The sequence below is a fragment of the Astatotilapia calliptera genome, chromosome 7 (genome assembly GCF_964374335.1).
Source record: "Astatotilapia calliptera chromosome 7, fAstCal68.1, whole genome shotgun sequence".
Taxonomy (NCBI): Eukaryota; Metazoa; Chordata; class Actinopteri; order Cichliformes; family Cichlidae; genus Astatotilapia; species Astatotilapia calliptera.
In genome coordinates, this window is record NC_137428.1 from 36,652,861 (window position 1) to 36,677,889 (window position 25,029).

The window sequence follows — 25,029 nt, forward strand, 5'->3', positions numbered from 1 at the left end:
GTTTTATGTGGCTAATGAGAGAAATTTAAATTGGTGTAAACTCGAGGCTTGGAAAGTGTTCATGATTGGAAGTAGCATTAAATAAGATTAATAATTTAAAGCTTGCTTCCTTGAAACAGTGTTAACATGTATTTAATCTTGTGGTATAATTGTTATACCAGTCTCTCAATTCCATTTTAGATTCTACGTAATTGGTTACTGGGAGCACTTATCAGTGTATTGAGGAGAAACTGCATGTGTATGTTAGCTTGGAGGGGCTCAGAGCTACGTTCAAAATCGGTAAAGACAAATGGACGACACAGAGCTGCCATTTGGTCTTTGATTTTAATCACAGAATCAAGTCAAAGATTAAGCCAACAGCTGTGTTTTTGTGTACATGAGTGTTTCAGTTTTCAAGATTTTTCTTTCCTCAGAAGATTCCACAAAAAGTCCAGTTGGATTCAAAACAACAGTTTGGTTTTTCATAGTTCAGACTTTACAGAGTTAATAAAATATGAAGAATTTTCAGGAAAAGGTAATGGAGGTTTTACCTGGAGGCAGTGATTTGCCATGAAGGTTTGAAAGAAACTCCATTTGGACGCTTCCTTCTAAGCCAGCTTCACTGTGGAAACATCACTAGTTTATATAGACAAATGATTTATTTATTTTTATTTCTAGTCTAAAGGGAGATGAATGAGCCTTTGTAAGCCCCTATAAAGGCCTCCTTAGGCAAAAATGTTAATGAGAAATGTTAATGTCATTTGCTGTGAAACTACCATAATCTTAAAATGCCATAATACAAATTTTATTCAGCTCAATTGTAGTTTGTTGGAATTTACCAACTGCTAACTCAAATTTGACTTCAGTCACTTCATTGTTGTATACCTTGCTAGTACCTGGTTGGATAGGGATGGGAATAGAGAAGCAGTTCTCTACAAGAACTAGTTCCCAGTGGTGCAAGTAGTTAAATTTCTTGGTCTTGTTAAGCTTGGCATACACGGTGCGAAATTATTATTATTATTATTATTATTATTATTATTATTATTATTGGGCAGCACGGTGGCACGGTGGTTAGCACTGTTGCCACACAGCAAGAAGGTCCTGAGTTCAATTCCACCATCAGGCCGGGGTCTTTCTGTGTGGAGTTTGCATGTTCTCCCCGTGTCTGCGTGGGTTCCCTCCGGGTACTCCGGCTTCCTCCCACCGTCCAAAGACATGCAGTTTGTGGGGATAGGTTAATTGGATAATCCAAATTGCCACTAGGTGTGAATGTGAGTGTGAATGGTTGTCTGTCCTTGTGTTAGCCTTGCGACAGACTGGCGACCTGTCCAGGGGGTACCCCGCCTCTCGCCCTATGACAGCTGGGATTGGCTCCAGCACCCCCCGCGACCCTGAAAAAGGATAAGCGGTAGCGAATGGATGGATGGATTATTATTATTATTATTATTATTATTATTATTATTATTATTATTATTATTATTATTATTATTTATTTTTTTGGCCCATTTTGAGCCGATTTTTCAGTCGTCTGACTGTTTTGGGGGTCGGCCCGAGTTTCGGCTTCATCGTGTGTCGTGCATCGTGTAGTATACGTGGGGTAACGAGAAGCGATTAACACCTCACGACCAGCTTCCGATCATCAATCGCTTCGTAAGAAAATCAAACCTGTTTGAAATCCTGTTGGCCATCGTGAGGGTGTCACCGCAGCCTGTCACACCACGCATGAGCAAACACAGAAATGAAAGTGAAGACGGAGTAGCACAACAGTGCAGCGTGTGATCTGGACACAAGTGAAGAAAGCACAACTTGTAGAGCTTGCCAAAGTTCTACAAGTTGTGCTTTCATCACTGTTGTGCTGCTCAGTCTTCACTTTAATTTCTGTATTTGCTCATCTGAGCCTTTTCGATGTGGCCTCACAAAATTATCACGACCGCAACAACCGTGAAAATAGTTGGATGGACACTGCTGCTCAATCACAGCTGCCTAATGTTTTTCATTAGCAATTTAGCAAAGTTGATGGTGGTGGTCTGTGTGTCACTCAGAGCGAGAGACAGATTTTGTTATAACCTTCATGTTATGGACGCACAGTGTGAGCACTGAGGTCGCATCAGAGCATCGGGCCGTATAGTGTGAGACCCTGCATCGTGAATTAGGAACTTCTAACCCCTGCGAGTCAATCGTACAGTTTGAGCAGGAGCTGAATAACGCGACTAAAAAAAATCGCAGTGTTTGCCCAGCTGTAGTTGGCTTGCCTATCGATTCTGCTTATTGGTTCCACTTCCACCGCAATCAGCTGATTTCAATTCATGTGTCTAAGTGGGAAAATAATGGCACAGTTTATAGCATGGACAAGAGCGTGATGCATCCAGGACAGAAACAACTGCATTATTCTGCTAACACAATTTCAGCTATTTGCAAGCATCTGCACAGCCAGCCAGCATGCTAAAGTTAAGCTAGCCAAGAAAACAGTGAATGCTAACCCCAGCCCAGCAGCCACATTCTGAACTTAAACGGGTAACAAAATCCCAGCATATCATCTGAAAGGCTCAGGTCAGCCTGTCTGGCACCAACAAGCATGCCATTCAGTGAAATAACCTTCATTCTGATGCAGACATCAAACCAGCCTGCTCAAGTACTTTGTGTGCGCGTGCAGTGTACAGACTATGCAGAAACTTGTACTCTACTGATTAATGGCTGAACTGGAACTTTTCACCCTGTATTCTTAAGAGTGAAGAGGAGACTGCAAAATCAACTAGTCAGTGATGGGGATAAGTGTTAGTGCGCACACTGGCTCCTGTGCACTGTGTGTGCAGTGTGCAGCTGAGAGACCAAACTGGGTTCAGAATTATGTCAGTATATCACCAGCCTGGCTTATCACCCAAACTACACTTCTCATAGTCAATAATTCATACATCTGTGGGAGTCACTCTTCTATTCACCTTCATCTGCTGCTCCACCGAGCAGCTCTTATCACTGCACAGCCAGTTTTATGTGCATGCTGCTTATCTCCAGTGTGAGATGAAGGGATAAGAAGCGAACTTGATCTTGGAGCTGAAATTTTATGGAAGAAAGTATTGTTTGGGGAATATGTATCCTGGGGGAGGAAAAAGGGGCTTCCTGATAGTTCAGTAGAATTCTGAGTCGCATTTCTGGAGATGGAATTTAACCCCTTTTCTGGCCATAAAGGGGATCGTATTGTATTAGTAGCTGGCTTTTAAAATAAAGTACATGATCAAGAAAGTTGACAATGCTAAAACAAAACCGAAGACAATGGAAAAGATGATGTACATTCTGACAGATTAACCTGGAAAATATTTGCACCGTAAACATGAAAGGAATCTCAACACTGTTGTATAAATAGTATTTTGCTGCATCAAAGCTGTTGCTGTTCCAGCTAAATGGATTATCTAACAGCTTGCGATTGTATGGTTCTTGAGGTGTTGTGAACATCTGACTTTGTTTTCAGTCGCACCTCAGTGCAGCATAACGTTGCCCCGAGCCCTCCAGCTCTCACAAAATGTCAGTTACTGTCATTGGGGCCGCCACGAATGAACCTAAAAGGTAACTGAGTCGCTGCAGCCTTTAGATGATACAGTGTTTTTGTTCATCACATAAACATGATGTGCATCGTTTCCTAAACCCATGTAAAGGAGTCTTGCATTCTTACCTCTGCTTACAAAAGCACGCAGACAGTTGAGCCATCTCAGCTTAAATTGGTCCTTTTTAATATCCCTGTAGAATACATCATTCATTGGAACAGCACCAGCAGTCAGCTGGACTCTTAGTGGTACATTTTGGCCTTTTAGTGACTGCAGCAGAACGCCAAACATCTCTGCTGTTCTGTCTTTTTGATTTCCTGTGTTGTTGGTAAAGGGAGAAAATATGTAATTTACAAAATATGTTAAACATTTAAAAAAAAAATATATATATATATACACACACACACGGAATATATGACGGAGCATGAAAATATCTAAGATCTGTTTGTTTTCTTTCCATACAGACATGAGGACATGCCGGATGAATGAGTTTAGCTGTGGCGCCGGCTCAACCCAGTGTATCCCAGTCTTCTGGAAATGTGACGGTGAGAAGGACTGCGACAGCGGCGAGGACGAGGTCAACTGTGGTAGGTGGACGCTGTTTGGCTTGGAGTGCACATGACTTCAGTTGATTTCAATAACTGGCTATTCATTTTAAGTGATGAGGATATTGTTCGGTGTTCTTGAAATCCTTTGGGATTTAAAACATTCCCAGGTTGCCATCAAACACTCGTGTAGTTTGTCACAGCTAAGCAGTGACATCTTCATTTCTCATGTTTGCTGTTCATTGATGAGCACCGTGATGCTGGGAGCTGCAGAAATGCTGCCGTGGACGTAATGAATTGAGACTATCACTGTGAAGCCATTTGAAGTCTCCTTTAGAGCTGCAGCTGAGCAGTTTTCTTTGCCATCTCATTAATATCACAAGTGCACATAAGTTCTTGGTGTGTTTAAGTGTTTCAGAAGTGTTCGAAGTACTGCTTATTACTTGTAGCATTTGGTTTCCAGCTTTTATTGAAGTATTAAAACTGCTTCTAATCGCTGGCATCAGTTTGCCGCCTCCAGCTGTTTATCCTAAATTCTTGCATAAACAAGCTAACGGCTTTTCCTGCACAGCCCGGTCTGAACGATAACACAATCTGACAGTGAAGCACCCTGTAGACATTTAGGTTTTTAATTAGGGCAAATGATTACTTCACATACACATTAAAATGGCTTGCATACTTTTAAGCCATATCTTGGAAGATTTTAATAATTGGCTTTGCACATTTGTGCTGAGTGCGTGACTCATGTTGTCTAAAAGGTGCCAATTTTGAGCATTAGCACTAATGTGTGACACTATACATATATCATTGTTTAAATACTGCTTAGTATCAGCTCTGAAGCAGCTGAAAACACTCAGAAGCTCAGCTACGGGTAATTGTTTGTTCCTGTTGAGTCTGCACCCTTGTTGTCCTTGAACTGTGTGCTGTGATGACTTACTGCAGCGTAGCGTGCTTAGACGGTGACCTTTTTTTTTTTATTTTTATTTTTATTTTTTTTTTAAGTGAGCTGCCACAATACAGTGTAAATCGCAATCTTGCAAACTCAATGTCTCGCGCATTCTTGGAGCTTCCAGTCGCTGCACTAAACTAACACTGGTGTTATTAGAGAAAGCAGAGAGGTGCACACATGATGGGTTTTGCTGTTGAGGTTTTAAAAATGGCTGTGAACTGGTCATCAAGCTGGACTTGTGAAAACAAAATGCAGTATTTCAAATATTGAATATTTTGGATGGAAGTCGTTAACAGGCACACAGCAAGTTGTTGACTCGGTTCTGCCCTGTGTGAACTTTTCAGGACTCGGTCTGTGTGTGTGTGTTCATGTGACAAATGTTTTGCTCCAGCTGAAGCGTGGCATTGCGCTTGTTAATCTGAGACATGTCCTCTGCTGCTTGTCCAAGGAAACAAAGGCTGAGGCTTGAAACTTAAGTTTAGCCTATTGTTTTAAAGCTGTAATAACAGTAAACAGAGGTCATAAATTCTAGCTTTAAAAAAAATGTCTTATTACTGTTACTGCATTAAAAATTCTGTGCTGTCAGTCCTTTCACAGCACACTCACATTTTTCCCATAACCCTCTCCAGGAAACATCACATGTGCCCCAAATGAGTTTACATGTGCCAGTGGACGCTGCATCTCCCGGAACTTTGTGTGTAATAGCGAGGATGACTGCGGCGATGGTTCGGATGAGGTGGAGTGCGCGCCGTCCTCCTGCGGGCCCAGCGAGTTCCAGTGTGGAAACTCTTCATGCATCCCGGCCAGCTGGGTGTGTGACGATGACGTTGACTGCCAGGTAAGAAAGAATGCCACACACTAATTTGCAACACGCACTCTGACACAATTCTTAACTGAATATGGTCCTTGTGACCCAGCCTGTCTCAGTTATTTATTAATGGGAGCAGATGATTAGGGTCTGACTAAAGTATGGTCGCATGGCAGGAAGTGTTTTGGTGTTATGCTGATTCAAACTAAACAACCCATGTAGGATAAAATTCTTATGGTGTTCTGATCAGTAAACCTGACCTTTGACCAGTGTAGCTTTTTAGCACTTATTTGCTTAATCTCACAACACTGTCAAAACTTGCCTTTGACTTTCTATGAGAATGCGTCGAACCCAGATCAGTGTTTGTTTTTAGGACCCAAATTTATTAAATCTAATGAATACAACCCAGCTGCAACCTCCAGGGCCAAAACATTAAGCCAACACAGATGTGCCAAAAGCAGTTTCCACAGTCTCGTGTTCTTTAAAACTGGATTTTAGAATAGAATTGGTGTGTGTGATGAAGTTGTGTTTAGAGTGAAATTCTAGTGTTAGTATCTTGAACTAATTAGAATTACAAGATACAGCGGTACAGTACCACTGTGGCGTCGCCAGTTGCATCACTGCTGGGCAGCAAAGGAGGTTGTTGTGGTGCTATACTATAGACAACATGTGGATAAAACACTTGATATAATTGACATTTATTTTTGACCATAATTGGTCACTGACAACATCCATCAGCACAACCATATTATGACTCCAGCTTGCTGTTCAACTGCCACAGTGCACGCCACCCTCTGATCTAAAAATGGTTACTTCTGGTACCAAACAAACTACCATGACAGCAACTGAAATACTACAGATGTAGTGCCAAAATGTGGAGTTGAAACCCAGTGGATGATGTCAGTTTTAACATCTGTCTTTAAAACTGTCGTATGGACAAAACAGAAAAATGAATGCTGGCTCTTCAGTGGGAGCAGTAGAGGTGAGGTGAGGAGAGGGATGAGGGGGATGTCGGCTGCAGACAACGAGTGCACCAATCCAGAAACTGCAAACTCGCTGAGTTAACTGGTCACAGGGCTCGTCCTGTGTCAGCATTATACACACCCACACACAAGCTGGAGGGGAGATGCATCTGCCACATGTCAGATGACACAAATCTGATCTTGCACTTTATTCTAGAGAACACTGAATGCCAGAACTGAAATCTGATTCAGAGGTGCTGAATAATGGCAAACTCCATGAAATGGATGGACATGACAAATCATTTTACATCAAGATAGTAAAAAGAGAACCTTTTGTCAGGGTTGCAGTAGGGATACGGTCTTAATTTGAGGCAGACTGCCAATCAATGGTCCGATATTTAACACCCCCACATAGTTATTAACTGATACTTACTATACGTATTCATGAAGAGGTATTAAATCATTTTCTGCTCTTGTAATACTTGACCCTTTATATGCATTGTCAACTCAAACTTTAGTCTATCCTTAAAATACTGATGTTCTTCACATGATGAATAAAAGCTTAAGCTCACTCTTTCCTTTTTATGAGGAAACGTTTTTGTACATGAATACAATTTAGTCTCTTCTAAATCAGTCTTTTCTTTTATAACATTAAAACTTTATTTTAAGATCCTACATTGAATAGGCAAAATCTGTGACTGAGACATGCAGAGTTAAAACTCGGGTTTCCTGACTCTGGCTTTGCATCTTCACTTTGTCTTCAGGTGTTTTTGTTGAGCCTTAAGTATCTGCGGTAGAGATGGCACGATACCACTTTATGTTCGATACCGATATCATAAATTTGGATTTCTGCCGATACGATAAGAATCTGATATAGTGTGTTTTTAATCAATGAAACTGGTTTTTTAATATCTTGAGCATGACTTTATACAAGATGCAGCAAGTTTAAATAAACAACACGAGAAAATTAAGCTTGCAAAACTGGTGTGCATGGATGTGCGCGCCTAGGGATGTCATACTGCTTTCTTTACAGTGAGGCTACACACATTTGGGAAATGAGGGAGTGAACTTGTGCATCTTTGCTGTACACCTGCATTGGATTTCCCACATGCATTTCAGGTGTACAGCAAAGATGCACAAGTTCACTCCCTCATTTCCTAAATGTGTGTAGCCTCACTGTAAAGAAAGCAGTATGACATCCCTAGGCGCGCACATCCATGCACACCAGTTTTGCAAGCTTAATTTAGTCGTACCACCCAGCAGCCACTGACCTGCCTCACACACAAATATTTTCACACACTGCAGAACAAGTTCTACTGATGCAACAATATGCTGCATACCCATTAATTGGCTCACCGGACACAAACACTCACACCCACAAATATTTAAAGGGCTGTGTTCAGTGGGAATGTCGTTATTGTTCCCTCTCTGCTTCTCACACCCCGCCTGCCCTGTGTCAGTATTACGGAGCAGCAGACACGTGTGTTCTCACACTCCATTAATCTGCTCCCATGTGAGTCGGTGACTTTGTGAGATGATGAAAGTGTGAGAAACTCCTTCGTGCTGCTTCTCTTGCTCCTGTTCTGGTCTGTTTGGCAGAGATTAATTCTAATTAATGAGCTAATCATCAGAGATCTAAGTGCTAAATGCTTCTGGCTATGTTATCTGTGACCTGTATGCCCCCCTCCACTTCCAGATCATATGTAAATAATAGTGTGAGGAACCGTGTGTATGTGTCTGGGCTCTGTCCTTCAGTGGCTGATGGTGCAAAACTTGGTTTAAAAGTTTTAAAATGTCTCATTAGAATTATAAAACCCACAAATGGCCTTTGACATGCAGCTTGACTAAAGTTTCTCATACACTCAAACCAGACCCTAGTAAATAAGTTTGTATTAAAGTATTACATAACAGATGTGCTTGTTTTAACTTGTTTCAGAGCTGGTTTAATAAAGGACTCGTTTGCTTTTTAGTCATTGTATTTCAGATTACAGTGACTTAAACCTCAATTTCACACTTTAATATGAAATAAGCTGCTGATGGCCAGAGAATGTTTTGGTTTTAAAAAAAAAACAAAAAACACACCTGTCATTGCCAGGAACATCATCAGTAGCCTAGATAAGCAAATGGCTGGCCAGCCGGCTTGCCTGATAGGTGAACTGAGTCTGAGCCATCAGCTCTCCCTGCCAGGTTTACTAGCTTTAAGTTAGACACAATTTTGAGTTGGGAGTTTGCCAACAACTTTAGGATGATGCACTCAATGTTGCTTCTCTGCAAAATTAACTAGAGTTCAGACCTGTTGTATTTATGAATGGTGAAGGGAGGCAGTCTGTGCCTTCAGATTGTTCCTGTCTACTGGAATAATGTAAAGAAACCTTCACCCTCAGCTCCATCACCCACAGCTGTTGATACTCCAGGATGCCTCAGTGAAATCACTTTATGGAGGCTTTGTCAGTCGGCATAATTTTAAAAATAAATAAAATATTGTTTGCCACACACGAGCAACTCATGTTGACAGTGTTGTTACACCTGGCTTGGCAAATCTTTTCTGTCTGCTTGGATCAGCTGGAGGGAATTAATGTTGCTGTACTGCTGTGCAAATTGGGAGTTTCTGTGAGGCAACTGGTGATGCTGTGATTAATTGAAAAGGTGGCACAACGGCTGTTAGACTTAACTTTTTTTTTTTTTTTTTTTTCTCTGACAAGCAGTCTCAAGTCCCCAAAAACCTCCTGAATTATGATTTTTGCCCAACTGAAAGGATGAATGGTTTCCACGGGTGGTCTCTGTAGCTTTCAAAAGTCCAAAAGACAGTCAGAGCGGAGTCTGACACCACTACAATGATGCTTTGTTCAACCAACACCTCAGACCTTTAAATTATGTAAAAGTATTGCAGAGTTGCACATTTAAAAAGCTGGAACCATTAAATTTCAGCTTTTCGTTATATAATTTACATGTAATTTTGGTCAGCACTGTGCATTTCCAGGGGATTTATTCAAAAGCTTCAATTCTTAATGAAAGCTTCAGATTGAAAGTGTAAAACTGACTAAATTATATATGCTAAATCAAAGAACTCCAAGGCACTCGTTTCAAATAAAATTTGAAGTGCTTTTATTCTCATGACATGGCTGTGCTTAACTTTAAACTCAACACAATTCAACAGACAAGTCTTCCAAACCCTTCCAAAGACCACGTCAAATAGAAGCGGTTTGAATTTGTGGTTTGTTTGGTTTTTTGTTTTTTTTTAAGTCATTTAAATTGTGTAGTGTGTGTGGGGGTTTTTTTTTTTGTTTTGTTTTGTTTTTTTTTTTTTTGTTTTTTTTTTTTTTTTTTGATGACTAGCACTGACCAAGAAGACAAATGTCCTTTTTAGACTGTACATGCTTGCTTTTTGCTCCTGCTGGCAGTCTTTAATCTGATGGTCGCGTAAGGTCAAACACTTTATTATAACCTGTTTTCCATTGTAACTGGTATTTACTTTTACTTATGGCAGGCTCCCTTCCAGAAAATTGCTAGAAGAGGCAAGAAAACTGCACATAGAAAATTTTGCAAACTGAATATTTGCTGAAATAAACATCGCAAAACACTTTAACACCATTTAACCAATCAGGAGGTCCTATAATATGATTATGTCAGTTTCTCTGTAAAGTAAATGAGTATCAGCTCTTGCGGTGCCCTAAAAGTCACCTTGTGTCCTAACAGGACCAATCAGATGAGTCTCCATCCCGCTGTGGTCGGCACCCAACACCCCCAGCCAAGTGCTCGCCCAGCGAGATGCAGTGTCGCTCAGGAGAGTGCATTCACAAGAAGTGGAGGTGTGATGGAGACTCCGACTGCAAGGACGGCAGTGACGAAGCGAACTGTCGTATGTACACAAGCTTTGCTTGATTCACAATCCCAAATAATCTTTAGCTGATACTGGACAGAGGATAAATTACAGCTTACTATCTGAAACAAGCAGTTTGGGCTCCTTTCCAGCTCAATTTGATCCAGTGTTGTTCTGATGGGTAGCCTTTCCCAACAGCCAGCGGGTGGAGCTTCTGTTTGCACATAAAGTGAAATGGTCACACAACGATTATCACCCACCATTTTGGCGGCACTTGGCATAGAGCCACTACTCCTCCACATTGAAAGGAGGCAGTTCAGGTGCTTGACATCTTACTAGGATGCCTGCTGGATACCTCCTAGTTGAGTAGCTTTGGGCATGTCTTACAGGGGAAACGGTCCTGAGACAGACCCCAGGACACATTGGAGAGAGTGTCTCTCGGCTGGGTTGGGAATTCCTTTGTAGTCCTCTGAGGGGAGGTTCAAGGTTCTTTATTCATCACATGCATAGTTATACAAGTGTATATAACACAGTGAAATGTAACCTGACACGCTCCTCGACTTGTGCAAAAGGGGGGAGAGAGGAAGAACATTATATATTATATACATTAGGTGAATGTGCAGTAGTAGCATTGTAGCATTGTATGCAGCAAGCAGGTGAATTCTGTACATTAAGTGAATTAAATAAGAAGAGACAATATGAACATATTTAAAATTAAAGGAATTTGAAATGTACATTGTGCCGGTGGGTTTAGTGTATAAAAGAGTCCTCTCAGTCACTTATGGATTATGTGAGAGGGAGCATGAGTTAGTGTGTCAGGGCCTGGATGGCTTGGGGATAGAAGCTCCTCTTGAGTCTCTCTGTCCTTGCCCGGATGATGCGGAACCTTCTACCAGATTGCAGAAGTTGGAACAGTTTGTTGCCAGGATGGGACGGGTCCTTCAGTATCTGCGCTGCTCTAGTCCGGCATCTCCTGGTGTAGGTGTCCTGAAGCGGGGGGAGAGCAATCCTGCAGCAGCGTTCTGCTGTACGGATCACTCTCTGAAGAGCTTTTTGGTCCTTCACACAGCTGTTCCCAAATCACGATGAGATGTTCTGTGTGAGGATGCTCTCCACAGCGCCTGTATAGAAAATCCTGAGGATCTCTGGAGAGACCCTGAACTTCCTCAGTTGTCGTAGATGGTTCAGGCGCTGCCTAGCCTTTTTGGTCTGGACCTGAATGTGGGCAGACCCTTTTTTTTTTTTTTTTTTTAAATTGTCACATCACATGTGCAGGCACACTGGCACAGCACATGCGAGTGAAATTCTTGTGTGCGAGCCCCACAAGCAACAGATGTGCAAACACAACAACACAAACGAGCAAAATACAAGAATGGCCAACCTGAAACTAATAAATATATGTACAATATATAATAGTGTATGCATTTCTGGATGTTCTGAGGAGATGTGGACACCAAGATACTTGAAGGACTGCACCCTCTCCACTGGAGCTCAATTGATGATAATGGGCTTGTAGTCTCTGTGCTGACTACTTCTGAAGTCCACCAGCAGCTCCTTGGTCTTGCCAACATTCAGCTGGAGGTGGTTGTCCTGGCACCATGATGCCAGATTCTTCACTTCGTCCATGTAGGCCACCTCATTGTTGGAGATGGCACCCAACACCACTGTCATCAGCAAACTTTACAATGGTGTTGGAGCCATGGGTGGCCACACAGTCTGTAGTGTAGAGGGAGTAGAGCAGTGGCGAGAGGACACATCCCTGTGGTGCTCCTGTGTTGATGGTGATGCTGTTAGCGCATCTACCCACCCTCGCCACCTGAGTTCTGCCAGTGAGGAAGTCCAACACCCATGCCCAGGTCTGGGCATCTCTGCTCCGATCGCTGCCCTCTGTTAGCCAAACGCAGATAAATGGCAGAAAGTGGATGCACACTTGGATATAGCATCAAACAGCTGTTCTAACAAGTGCTGAGTATCAATTTCTACAGAACAGATTAGCAGTATTGCTTCTGTAGAAAACTTGGCTTTCACTTGTTTTCATTTCATCTGTATCAAAGGAAAATGTTTGGTATAAACTGGCTTAAATTATTTCAGTGTTAAAGAGGTTTAATAAAACAAACCCTCCAGCTGTGGGTGCTACACGCCTACGTTTCTTCCATTAATTACCTGATAATCTGTTCGTTGCCTATCAGTCGATGCTCTCCACTTTAATCCATGCTGTGATTAGGATTCAGTAAAAAAACAAAACAAGATGTCAGTCATCTGCACATTTTTAATTGGCTTTGTTTTTTACTTACAAGAGCTTTCGTGGCTGATAATTTTAATATGGTGCTCATGAATACAAACATAATTATCTAGTGATGTTTTTCTTTTCACTCTTTGAGTGAACAGCTATCACAAATTGGCTGAATTCAAACAAACTTGGGTATTTTAGTTATTCTGCACTGATGAATGGATTTTGAATGGTTCACTGAATATTCACAAATGTTTAGTGTTTAAAGAGTAGCCCATGTCAGCACATGTGCAACTCATGTTTGTGTCCTTGGCAGCTGTTCGCACCTGTGGGTCGGATCAGTTCAAATGTGACGATGGAAACTGCATCCTGGGCAGCAGACAGTGTAATGGCCTCAGAGACTGTGCAGACGGATCAGACGAGGCAAACTGTAGAAACAGTAAGTGTTGTGTGTTGGTGTGAATGTTCACAAACTTATCACCTGAGTGCATTATCAGGATGTGGTTTTTTTTTATTTTGGGGGGGAATTCTTCTACAACATGCAAGTTTCCATTTCTACATCTTGAGGCTCACCTGAGGTACCAACAGTGTTTAATTTTAAAGCTGCTCTGGGCATGCAAATGTTGACATTTTTCAGGGTTTTTTTTGTAACAGTCAACCTCAGGTGGTGCTCCTTGTTTCTTCAAAGGAAAGCTGTCACTCTCCAGATTTGTGGCAGTTTCATTTTTGTGTCCTAATCTAGAAGATGTATATTCGGTGAAAAAACAAACACCCAATTATCTTTTGCTGATTTTGCTCCAGTGTAGTTTTAGAAACTTGTGATTACATTTGTTATGTAATATTTACTCTGACAGATGGAAAAATTAATGAATATTAAGCAACTTCAGCTTTTTAAAGCGCTGAATGCTTATTTTAAACAAGTCTAGTTTTAAACCATGAGGTTAGTGCATATAATCCCTGTGAGACGTGTGTCTGAGAGCAGATGTCCTGTAAAATGGGTCAGGCACACACCTTTAGCTTTGAGTTTAGAAGCTCTGCCCACATGTGCTTTTCCAGGATGTTTAGGGGCGGATAATGAGGAGAAATTTGGCTTAAAGGGGGAGGAGCTAATTTTCACACAGGATAGACTGAGGGCCTACAACAAGCCCTAAAGCAGTTTAAGTACAACCTTCCATAGTTGTATTTGCCTCCTTTTGCCTTTAGAACTGCCTTTGATATTTAATTGTATGGATTTTAGGTTTTACTGAGATTTTGTTCCATGTTAACATGATGGCATCAAACAGTTGAGGTCTTTACTTAACCACATCCCAAAGGTGCTCTTCTGGTTTGAGGTCTGGTGATGCTAGAAGCAGTTTGAGTTCACTGTACTCAACCCGTGTCACAAATTTCCATGTTCAAAAACTAGTTTGAGCTTTGACATGGTGCATTGTCCTGTTGGAAGCAGCCATCTGATGAGTTCATTGTAAACAAAGGGATGGAGTAGCGATACACACGCAGCCTGTGATGTTTAAGCCACGCTCAGTTGGTACTAAGGAGCCCAGAGTGTGCCATCCCCTACATCATCACACAACCACAACTAGCCTGAACTCCCTGCTTTCATGTTTTAATTCTGACCCAAACATCCAAATGTTGAATGAGGTTATTCTTCTTCCTCCTACTCCTTCCTCCTCCCTGCAGTGACTCAGTGTAATGGTCCAGAGAAGTTCAAGTGTCGCAGCGGGGAGTGCATAGAGATGAGCAAAGTGTGCAACAAGGTCAGAGACTGTCCCGACTGGAGCGATGAACCGATCAAGGAATGCAGTAAGTGTTCATTTTTATTTTTTTAATTAAAAAATGTAACTGAATTCATCCATGACTGATTTTTCAACTCCGGGTCATGCCCCTCTTAGGTCACAGACTTGCTCCTTTTCTGATTTTGACATTGATGCCTCACTGCAATGAAAAGATGAAACGTGTTCAGGAGATGATTTGCTTTTCAGCGAATTCAGATGTCTTTTCCCGCGGGCCTGAAAGTATCCGGGAGAGTTTATATCAGGCAATGACATTCCTTCCTCTGTGCTACACATGGATTTATGCTGATAATATGTGGGATTTTTTTTTTTTTACGTAAATCAGTCCATGAATCTTTCATGCGTTCTACAGTTCAGGTCTAAATAATTCTCTTTCATGGATCAAACAACTCAACCAAAAGTGACTATCAGGCTTTCCACAATCAGAATACTAAATATATGAATTCAGCTGCAGCTCAAACAAATGAAAAGATCTGGAAATAATATAAAAAGAAATCTACAATCACTCATGAAGAAACTTTGACAAATTTGCATGACAATTCATGACTATTTATGTAAGAATGTTACAGATTGTTGTACAGAACTAGTGTATATTGTCAAAATGCATATTGGGGTACATAAAACTTATTCTTGGTGGCCAAACAAGTGTTCAGAGTGCTGAAATGAAAAGCAATGGTGACATCCTAACCACCACCACCCCACCCCCTAGAAATAATAACAGCTGTAGCTTGAGCACGTGAAAGGATGTTGGCCTGTGGCTCATTAAGCCTTACACCTTAATAAATCACACTGTATGTTCTTAATGATGGTGAATTTCAGCCATCTCTGTACTGACACTCTCTGCCCACAGACAAACTAAAGCACCGTGATCTGAAGTTTACGCCAGCTTCTAAGCTGATGCCATGCTGAGGGATTTTCTTCAGTTTGTCATGCATTTGGTTCATTTTCTTCTATTTCAGCTTCGGGAGGTTTTTAGAGATTTGCTCTGACCACCCAGAACATGTGCTTACTGTTGTGATTGCAGGGTTCTGGGAGATCAGTCTCTCCCTGCTGTTGGGTTTATTCTCATAATAATTATAGTTGTGCATTTTAAGATTTCAACAAGCGCACTAATTACAAACATGGTCTTTGTGCTGTAAGTACAGCCTTTGACTTTGTGCTGATGTAAATGATGGTCAGCCAAGTGCATGTTAAAGGAGGTTAATCCTGACAAGGATAGCAGTTGTTGGTTCTTGTTGCTGCCTGTTTCATACACATGCTTGATGTATAAAGAACAAGAGGACGACAACTTCAGAAAGCCAGATTCCTTTAATACAACAGGATGAAATTGCAGTTTTGTTTTAAAGCAGATTTAAAAGAAATTAGGCCACACCTGTTTACCCAGCTTTCATTATGGCACTGATGCTCCAAAGACCTCAACACAACACTGGTTCGTGCCTTTTAGTTACCACTACATACTAAAGGCAAATAAGTGTCTTAACAAACATTGCTCTGAAAAATGAGTAAAAAAGCAGTTGGTGTCCAAAGAACCTTTAAAAGACATTTAAAAGCTTTGAGAATAACTAGTGTCTTTCCTTGGAAGCAAAATATTAAAAATTGGGAATGGCTGAACAGTCGCTCGTCATCACTCTGGTTTTCCAATTGGTTGCTTATCTTCTGGCTACCTTACACAGTACATTGCTTCACGTCCACACAGGTTACTGATGCACGTTTTAGCCTTTTTGGTTTTAAATGTTTTTCTTAAAAGTTATGGGGCTTTTCCATATTGTGTTCCACCCTCTGAGTCTACTAACAAATGCCAATTCATGATATTCAAACCTCTTGTGGTTTGAAGATCTTTCAGTGAATACAATCCTCGTTTAGCTTCGACTCAGACTTCTCCCAAACCACCTTATTGTAACCTTTTAGATCTAATTGGACACACAACTACAGAGCTGTTTCCTGTGTTCCAGATTTTAACGAGTGTCTCCTGAACAACGGTGGCTGCTCGCACATCTGTAAAGACATGGTGATTGGCTACGAGTGTGACTGCACGCCTGGGCTCCAGCTTATAGACCACAAGACCTGCGGAGGTATGCGATCTCTGCATTACACAGCTTGGTGAAAAATGCTAAAAGAAAATTTTAAATCAGTTTTGACAACACTGCAGTATTTAGCGTTGGGAAACTATTACTCAACACAGGATGAATGCATTTTTCTAAAAGGGTTCAAAAGTGTGAGACTGTCTGAATGTACACAAGTATAGGCATCCATCCAAAAACCAAGCAACTTTGATACACTGAATTCAATCTAAAACCTTTAAGACTTAAGGAATATTTAATTATGCTTGCCCTCAAATATCTAATCACATGGGTCAGATGGGCTGGTGGTGTTGTGCACTTCTGGCCTCTGAAGGGTTTGGCGTGTAATGTGATTGGGCGTGTCGTAATCTGTTTTCCTAAAAGCAGAAATCCTCTTGGTTACGTTTAGGAGGCACTGATCCGTCACAGTTCTGTTATTGAGCCAATCTTGGCCTCAAACCCTGCTTTGGATATTTGGTAAACGTGTATAATCCCATCTGTATGAACCCCACTGGTTCCACAGAAGCGTTAATCTACTCCAGGATGTAGAATGATCACTAAACTCTGGAAAACGTTTGATAAATTTACATCTAATTCTGATGAGAGCAGCTCGTCGAGTGTTTTGGCAAAACATCAGCGGCAATTAAAGCAAGTTTTAATTTGCATTTTGTGTATTCGAGGCTCAAATCACTTTACACTCATGCAGTAGGAATCCCAGGAACATCCTATTTTTGAAAAGCAAGATAAATTTTCATCAATACACACGGACTATACAGCTGTTGAGCCCCCATAGAAAGATTTGATTATTCAAACTGAGGCATTTAGCAGATTTGATAGATGAAACATGCCGCATACAGCTGTTCTTTCTTCACACACGCCTCATGATTCGCCTTTCTGCTACTCTTCTGCAGATATCGATGAGTGCATGAATCCTGGCATTTGCAGTCAGATCTGCATCAACCTGAAGGGAGGGTACAAGTGTGAATGCCACAACGGCTATCAGATGGATCCGACCACCGGCGTCTGCAAGGCTGTTGGTGAGTTAGCAGCTGGGTGATCTTATTAAAATTTCACCTCAACATTTTGATCATATTTGTCTATATTGTTGGCTCTGCCACTGTCTGGGTCCCGATCTCTGGATAATAACGGTGTTTTGCATCCCTCGAGCTAAACAAAAATTTGGTGTCTTGTAAAGTATTGTGGAAATGGGTCTCGTCTCCTGATAAGTAGCAAGAGTCTGAGCTGACCCCTTAGATCCTGCAGGAATAGTCCTGAGCAATGCAAACTTGGGCTCTTTTGAAAGATTATGGTGAAATATCATCTTCATGGCAGAAAAGACATTTCAGGATATATTCATGTACTGGGGGGGCAGCGGAGTCACTTTGATGCTCACATGTGTAACTGTTCATATATGGAGACGTCTGTCCAGTACAGACCCAAAAACTTGGATTTGTCCATCGTGATCCAAAATTGAGCCTCACTTACTCCTACTCTTCACAAACGGCTGCATCCAGTGTGTCTGAGCTGCAGTGGCTTTAGATGACACTGAACCCTTACAGATTGCTGATGTGACTGAACTGGCAGCTTCATGTCTGATCAGGGTTATGACCTTTGGTGTGCGTATGATTTGCTGCCAGACAGAAAAACATCTAGTGATTCACACTCGGTGTCTGAAGACTCTGTGTGGGAGAAAATTGTAGGCGTTGCATTTGGTTTGTCATCGCTTATAACCAGCAGCTTTGAGGCTTTAGTTGACTAACTGCTTCAGATACATCGAGGTAAGAGTGCTGAAAACACACCCACAGATCTATTTCTTCTTTGGGGGGAGTTCACTCGGATTCTCCAGCTCCTTTATTGCCAACAGTAATATAGTTTGCAGCCCAAAAGAACTAAGTGATAGAGTTCAACCACTATACTGTGGGCTCTCACTCCGAAGCGCAGCAAGTTCACGCCATTGACTCAAAATGGTCCATAATTTGCGGATGCAAAGTGATGATAGTGCCTTTGTATGTCAAATCAGTATTAAACTTTTAGGCTTGTTCGCTGCTAAAAAAAAAAAAACCAAAACACTTTAATGTCAGGAGGAGGGATGTTGACAGCATATGAAGGTCCACAAGTTGAAATGGTCCGTTTCTCTTTTCTGAAAGGCTTTCAGAGTGGAAAGCAGCGTTTTAACACAGGGCTCTTGTTGGATTGCATTAGTATTAAATGGGTGAAGCTAATTAACTGTAAAAACTGTGGTTTTAATGCAGCTTTCAGCTATGGAAAAAATCCAGCAGAATGACAATTCTGTGGAATAATGGGGAAAATGATGGGTTGGCACTAGAGCTGGGTGGTGAATTGATTTTTAAGGTGTATATTTTCAAAGCAGGCTTAGGATCACAACAATACCACGGCTGAACATTTTCATTTGTAAGTCGTTTTTTCGGGGGGGGGGCAAGAATGAGTTATGTACTACTGTGTATTTGACAACACAGGGTCTGGTGTTATCTGGCTGCAGGTGTCATCCATTGTAGGTCTTATGTGTTTCTGCAGTTAAAAAAAAAAAAAAAAAAAAGCTTAATTGTTCAGCTTGTTGACAAAGATGACGCCTGTTCCCTTCCACTACTTTACTGATGAATAGAAATCAATGGGTGAAAACAAGCTCTCCTACTTTAAGCACACAATAATCCCAATTCTTAAAATAGTTTTAAGAACTATGACCAATAATTTTGTCCTAAACAATAAATGGAAGGCATAAAATACTTTGGAAAGATTGTCGTCATTCAATAACCCCTTTCCTGTCCTCAGGTAAGGAGCCCTGCCTGATCTTCACCAACCGCCGTGATATCCGTCGTCTGGGCCTGGAGAGGAAGGAGTACACTCAGATTGTGGAGCAGCAGAGAAACGCAGTGGCTCTGGATGCAGACTTTGACCAGCAGACCATTTTCTGGGCTGACCTGGGCCAGAAGGCGATCTACAGGTAGGGTAGTAGGTGATTGGAGGGAATGACGCAGGCAAACGGGCAATAGAGTATTGTTGTAGGACTATGGGAGGCATTGACAGTGCAGCACAATGTAGTTGTAACTTCACAGGGTAAATGGATTTTATTTGTAAGGTAAACTTAAATTTTTTCCTCTGGTCTGTTAAAGCAGTAAGTTTTTCTCGTGGCCGTGTTGCAATTCAGCTGCTTGATATTTTCATCAAAAAAATCTAAATGTGTAGAATGAAAGGTTCTATTTTACTGAGCTGCCTGCAATAGTTTTGAATTTTATGTGATATAGAGGTCTCAGACTGAAAGGATAATATACTGGGAGTCCTAGCAGCATTTGAAAAACTGTATACATGTATAAATTCTCTACGCATCTGTCCGATGCTGAACTCTTCTCCACTCAGCACTCTTCTGGACAAGCGTGTAGACATTGGCACCCATAAGAAAGTCATTGACAACGTGCAGACTCCAGTGGGAATCGCTGTGGACTGGATCTACAAGAACTTGTACTGGTCTGATCTCTCAACCAAAACAATCTCTGTGGCCAGTTTCAATGGTACCAAGCAGAAAGTTCTGTTCAACAGGGGCCTCAAAGAACCGGCCGATATTGCTGTGGATCCGCTGTCTGGGTAAGTGGACGGCTCATTTTGGTGTTGGCTGAAACCCTTCTGATCTCCCGCTTATGGTCTGCTTTTACTTATGATTGTGTCGGTCCTACAGGTTTCTGTACTGGTCTGACTGGGGAGAGCCAGCCAAGATAGAGAAATCTGGTATGAACGGAGTGGACAGACAGGTTTTGGTGGCGACAGACATCCAGTGGCCTAATGGAATCACACTGGGTAGGAACAAACCAACAAGTCACTGCACGTTTTTCTTTAAGTCTGGGGTGTCTACAGGTCATTTTAAAAAAAATCTTAAATTCAGTCTGGTCTTAAATTTTAGTGATGTCACTGTGAGAATTTCAGCACAAGCACTTAAGCTGCCTGTGATTTTAATACTTTGACTATAAATCGCTTGGTATTTGAATAGTTCACTCTTTAACCTCCCAGGACCTGGCGTCCACATATGTGGACATCACATTTTGGGTTATTTAGACCAAAATACTGAATTTTGCTCTACGTGGGCCTGATATCCATTTACGAGGACATTATACCGCTACTGTTCTATCAAAATTTTAAACAAATGGCCTCATATTTGGCTCTTTTCTTAAAAAAAAAGGTTAAAAAAAAAATAAATCTGGTAATTCTTTGGTTTTACATTCATCAGGCCCCAATATGACCAAATATCAAAGAAATTAAAAATGCATGCCGTGGAAGAGTTCAGGTCTTAGGAGGTAAATGAGAAAGAAGAAAATGAGTTGCAGAGAATCTTTGAAGAGGACGCTGCTCGACCCTGGCTTGCTGTTGTTTGAGTCTATTGTGTGATCTGTCAGTCTTTGATGTTTGCCCTCTGATGGAACTGTGTGTGGGACTTAACATGCAATTTGAATGAACTTTGGCTTGACTTTGGCCTCCTCTTCAATCAATTTTTGTAAGCTAAATTCTGAGTAACCAATTGTGCAGTCTCTAAGAAGAGTCCTTTTTTTTTTTTTTTTTTTTTTTTTTTTTTTAACCAGGTAACAACATAAGAGGGCGGCTGTAGTTAGGGGATTTTACATTAAATAAGCTGAAGTCCTGATGTATTCAGTTTAACAGAGTTGGTGAATTCATAGTAATACTAATCAATAGGCTAGTCTTGTTTTGTTTTTTGTTTTGTTGCGAAGTGATGGTTATGTTGCTGTAGCAGCTGTAGGTTAGTCAGGCGTTCTGGTGAAATACAGATTCAAATATGTGCCTGTACAAACCAGTCTGAGTCAATGTTCATTTTATACATTGTTTCCAAAAATGTCACAACTCCTAGGTTAATGTGTTTTTAAAAAGTTCTCATTCATCTGATTGTTTTGTTACATTGTTTCTAGTAAAATGGTGTAATATCAGTATATACTTACAATAACTACAAGGTGCTGGAAAGCTTGAAAATACCTTACAGGAAATGCTTAGTGTTTTAAATTGACTTGGACAGTGACCTTTTACAGAAAGAAATGGGTAAACAAACTGCAGTGCGGCTTTCTTTTGTGACGTTTGCACCATTAAGACTAAAAGTCAGTTGATTCATCCTGTTAAAGAATCATCAGTACAACAATTTAATCTTTCATCTCATTCCACTTTTCTGTCTGCTTTCTACTTTCCTTCCCATTGTTCTCCCTTCTTTAGTCTTCCCATTTAATTCCTGCTTCTTTTTTTTTCTTTTTACCCCAGATCTGATCAAAGGCAGGTTGTACTGGGTCGACTCAAAGCTGCACATGCTCTGTAGCGTCGACCTAAACGGGGACAACAGGAATAAAGTGCTCCAGTCTTCAGAGTACCTCGCTCACCCCTTTGCTCTCACCGTTTTTGAGGTACTGCATTTGTCTTTTCTCTAAGCCAGTCTGGGTCAGTTTATGTTGACAGCCGGAAGATGAAGTGTCTGACCTGTATGTTGGGCATTAGAGCGCTTTACATCACATGTCTGAGGATAATGAACAAAACGTTTTAAAAATGTAGTTCTGATCCAGGAAATTGGTTTCATGACACAATCAGTTATTGCACATTGCATTTAAGAAATCTGTCTGGGAAAATTTGCCACAGACCTCATCGCCTGTGTACATGAGTTTATTTGCATGTTTTTAAATGTGTCTTTGGTGCCAGTTGCCTTGTCCTTGATGACGTTTCATCTACCAAAACAAACTGGTCCTAGTTTTAAGTAAAATTACAAAAATCAAACACAGGAAAGGAAAAGCTGCTCCCAGCTTCAAACCATGTACAAGTATGATAAAGACTTTTGTTGCACAAAATCCTTTAATCAACCCAGTCGCCCTCAATGTGTATTGTACATGATCTGCCAATGACCCACACAGCAACTATATGCAGACTAATGGAAAATGAACCAAAAAATTTTTTTTAATCTGTTTTTTGCATATTTTATAGAACTGCAATGTGCAGGTACAGTGTTGACATGTTTTAGTATCCACCAAAACACTTGATGTTGTTTGTGTTTAACAACATGCAAAACAACTAGAAGATATTACCTTTCAAATCGAGTGTTCTGTGTACATTTTTACCTTCCAGTTCTTGAATAAAGACTTTCCCATGTGTTTGTGTGTGGGGTTTTCAGGTATTCTGTATAAAAGTATAGATGTGATGGCACATTTATTCACACAATGGCATGAGGTCTAAAACCATCATCAGATTTCTCCTAACAGCACAGTTTATAAAAATCCATCCATTTAATATCATCAGGAACATTTATGTTGAAGCAAAATTTTGCTTTATTTTGTCCATAAAGCTTTTCAGGGGTTAAATCGCGTTCAGTCATTATAAAAAGTCCTCGTCCTTATTTTATATTTTAATATATTAACACATGAACAGGCTTAACGTAAGCATCAAAAGCCATGTGGCAGCTTCATCAGAATATTTAGATGCAACTTTGCGTGCAGTGCAGGAACACCACACATGATCTGAGCAGATGTGACTTGTATTACTGTGGATTCATAAATTTCTTACAATTGTTGAAGGGCTACTCAGTTTACAGATTATTGTAGAATTAACTCTTATTTTATATTGGTATAAAACAATATCACAACAAATGACATGTAATTGTTTCTAAGATGTATAAATGTTGGTATGTTATGGCACTGAAATTGTTTCTGATAATTTAATGAGTCATATTAAACGTGGTGTTGGAGGACTTTACTCAAGTTATGATTTACTTCTTAAGAAGTCATGTATTGCTTCCTGAAGGGAATACATTTCTTGTGCTACTTAGTGCTTTAGTGCTAACTCTGGCTTTATTCTGAAATTTTGTAACAAAGTTTTCATCAGTGTAAAAATCTGCCCAAATCTTAATGGGAGCAAGTTTTCTTGTAATGACACAAAGCTGACACTTTATTGGCACTTAAGCACTTGTGTGATGACAGTGATTTATGGAAGTTTTGTATTGCTGTGATTGAGAGGACTTCAGTGTTAAAGTTTTTGTTTATTCTTCTGCCCTTTGTCCAGGATCGAGTCTTCTGGACTGATGGGGAAAAGGAAGCAATCTACGGTGCAAACAAGTTCACAGGCTCTGACGTGGTTACGCTGGCCAGCAACCTGAACGACCCCCAGGACATCATAGTGTACCATGAGCTCATTCAGCTGTCAGGTAAGAAAGGAGGGAGCTGAAACTAGCAGAGGAGGAACTGACAGATATTAATACTTAAGCTTGGAAATCTTTACTCCTGCAGGCTCAGTGACATCACAGGAACCCCAGTATCAGAGCTGATGTCACTTCTGAGTTAATGAAAGCTAATGAGGGGAAAGTAATCAGAAATTACTGTAATTACACATGATCAAGGTACAAGGAGTGCCAGTGATTATAATTTTAAGCTGTGATCATGTCGCCATTATTGACGCGAGTTTTAATAGCTAATGATGCAACCAAGTTGAGAATCATGTAAAGGGTGTAACAGAGGAGGCTAGTACGTCGAGCCCCAATCTTTAATTTATCCTCACATGTTTGTGAAGCCTTACAGTCACATGTTGTGCTCTGGATTATAAAGGGAAACATAAGCCAGTCGATCCTCTTAAAGTTCTCATAAGAAAGGTAAAGATCCATGACCATTGAGCTCTGTCAATGGGCTATACCTGTATCAATGAGATCACCAGTGGGTCCAACACAGTACTTGTATAGAAACTCAGCAGTATTTGTTTCCATGATGTACAGTATACTTATGTATGCAATACATACCACCACTTTAATTTTGTACACTTAGAAGCTGTAGTTTCTTGATATTTTGTGGTTAATCTGTAATATTTAAACACTTAGTCTATCAAAATGTGTCCTCTTGGTTTATAATGATCATGTGTGCGAAGATCCATAGGATGAAAATGTCGATGATCACACTATGGATGAGACTTAAGCCCTAATTTTGTTCCGTCAACCTGTGGATATACTTCATAGTAGAAGAGGCCGTTAAAGCTCCTTTCACTGTGGATTTAATGTACCCATGTGACACTTGTTAACTGAAATGGTTTGATTAGCTTTTATTTGCTAACCTTTGTGTGCAGGTACTAACTGGTGCTCAGAGAAAGGTGAAAATGGAGGCTGCAGCTACATGTGCCTGCCTGCACCACAGATCAACAAACACTCCCCCAAATATACCTGCGTGTGTCCTGAGGGCCAGGAGCTGACTGCTGACGGCTTGCGCTGCAGACCTGGTGAGTCACGGCACCCTCGCGGCCTTGAGTTGTGTTTTGGCACTTCATCTGTGTTTACACCTGGCTGAACCCCGGAGCAAATCTCACCAAAGCTGCAAACTTG

The 25,029-nt window shown here is 40.9% G+C and overlaps 1 protein-coding gene across 1 annotated transcript in view; it reads left to right on the forward strand.

The window, feature by feature from the left end:
* vldlr (very low density lipoprotein receptor) overlaps nucleotides 1-25,029 on the forward strand; it is a 65,409-nt gene that overhangs the window by 25,291 nt on the left and 15,089 nt on the right. The window contains exons 4-16 of the mRNA XM_026174470.2: nucleotides 3,983-4,105; nucleotides 5,642-5,850; nucleotides 10,479-10,641; nucleotides 13,149-13,271; nucleotides 14,510-14,632; nucleotides 16,575-16,694; nucleotides 17,594-17,719; nucleotides 19,473-19,644; nucleotides 20,058-20,282; nucleotides 20,374-20,492; nucleotides 21,951-22,090; nucleotides 23,730-23,871; nucleotides 24,777-24,926. Of these exons, the coding sequence (XP_026030255.1) occupies nucleotides 3,983-4,105; nucleotides 5,642-5,850; nucleotides 10,479-10,641; nucleotides 13,149-13,271; nucleotides 14,510-14,632; nucleotides 16,575-16,694; nucleotides 17,594-17,719; nucleotides 19,473-19,644; nucleotides 20,058-20,282; nucleotides 20,374-20,492; nucleotides 21,951-22,090; nucleotides 23,730-23,871; nucleotides 24,777-24,926 (1,935 nt within the window). The remainder of the gene's footprint in view (nucleotides 1-3,982; nucleotides 4,106-5,641; nucleotides 5,851-10,478; nucleotides 10,642-13,148; nucleotides 13,272-14,509; nucleotides 14,633-16,574; nucleotides 16,695-17,593; nucleotides 17,720-19,472; nucleotides 19,645-20,057; nucleotides 20,283-20,373; nucleotides 20,493-21,950; nucleotides 22,091-23,729; nucleotides 23,872-24,776; nucleotides 24,927-25,029) is intronic.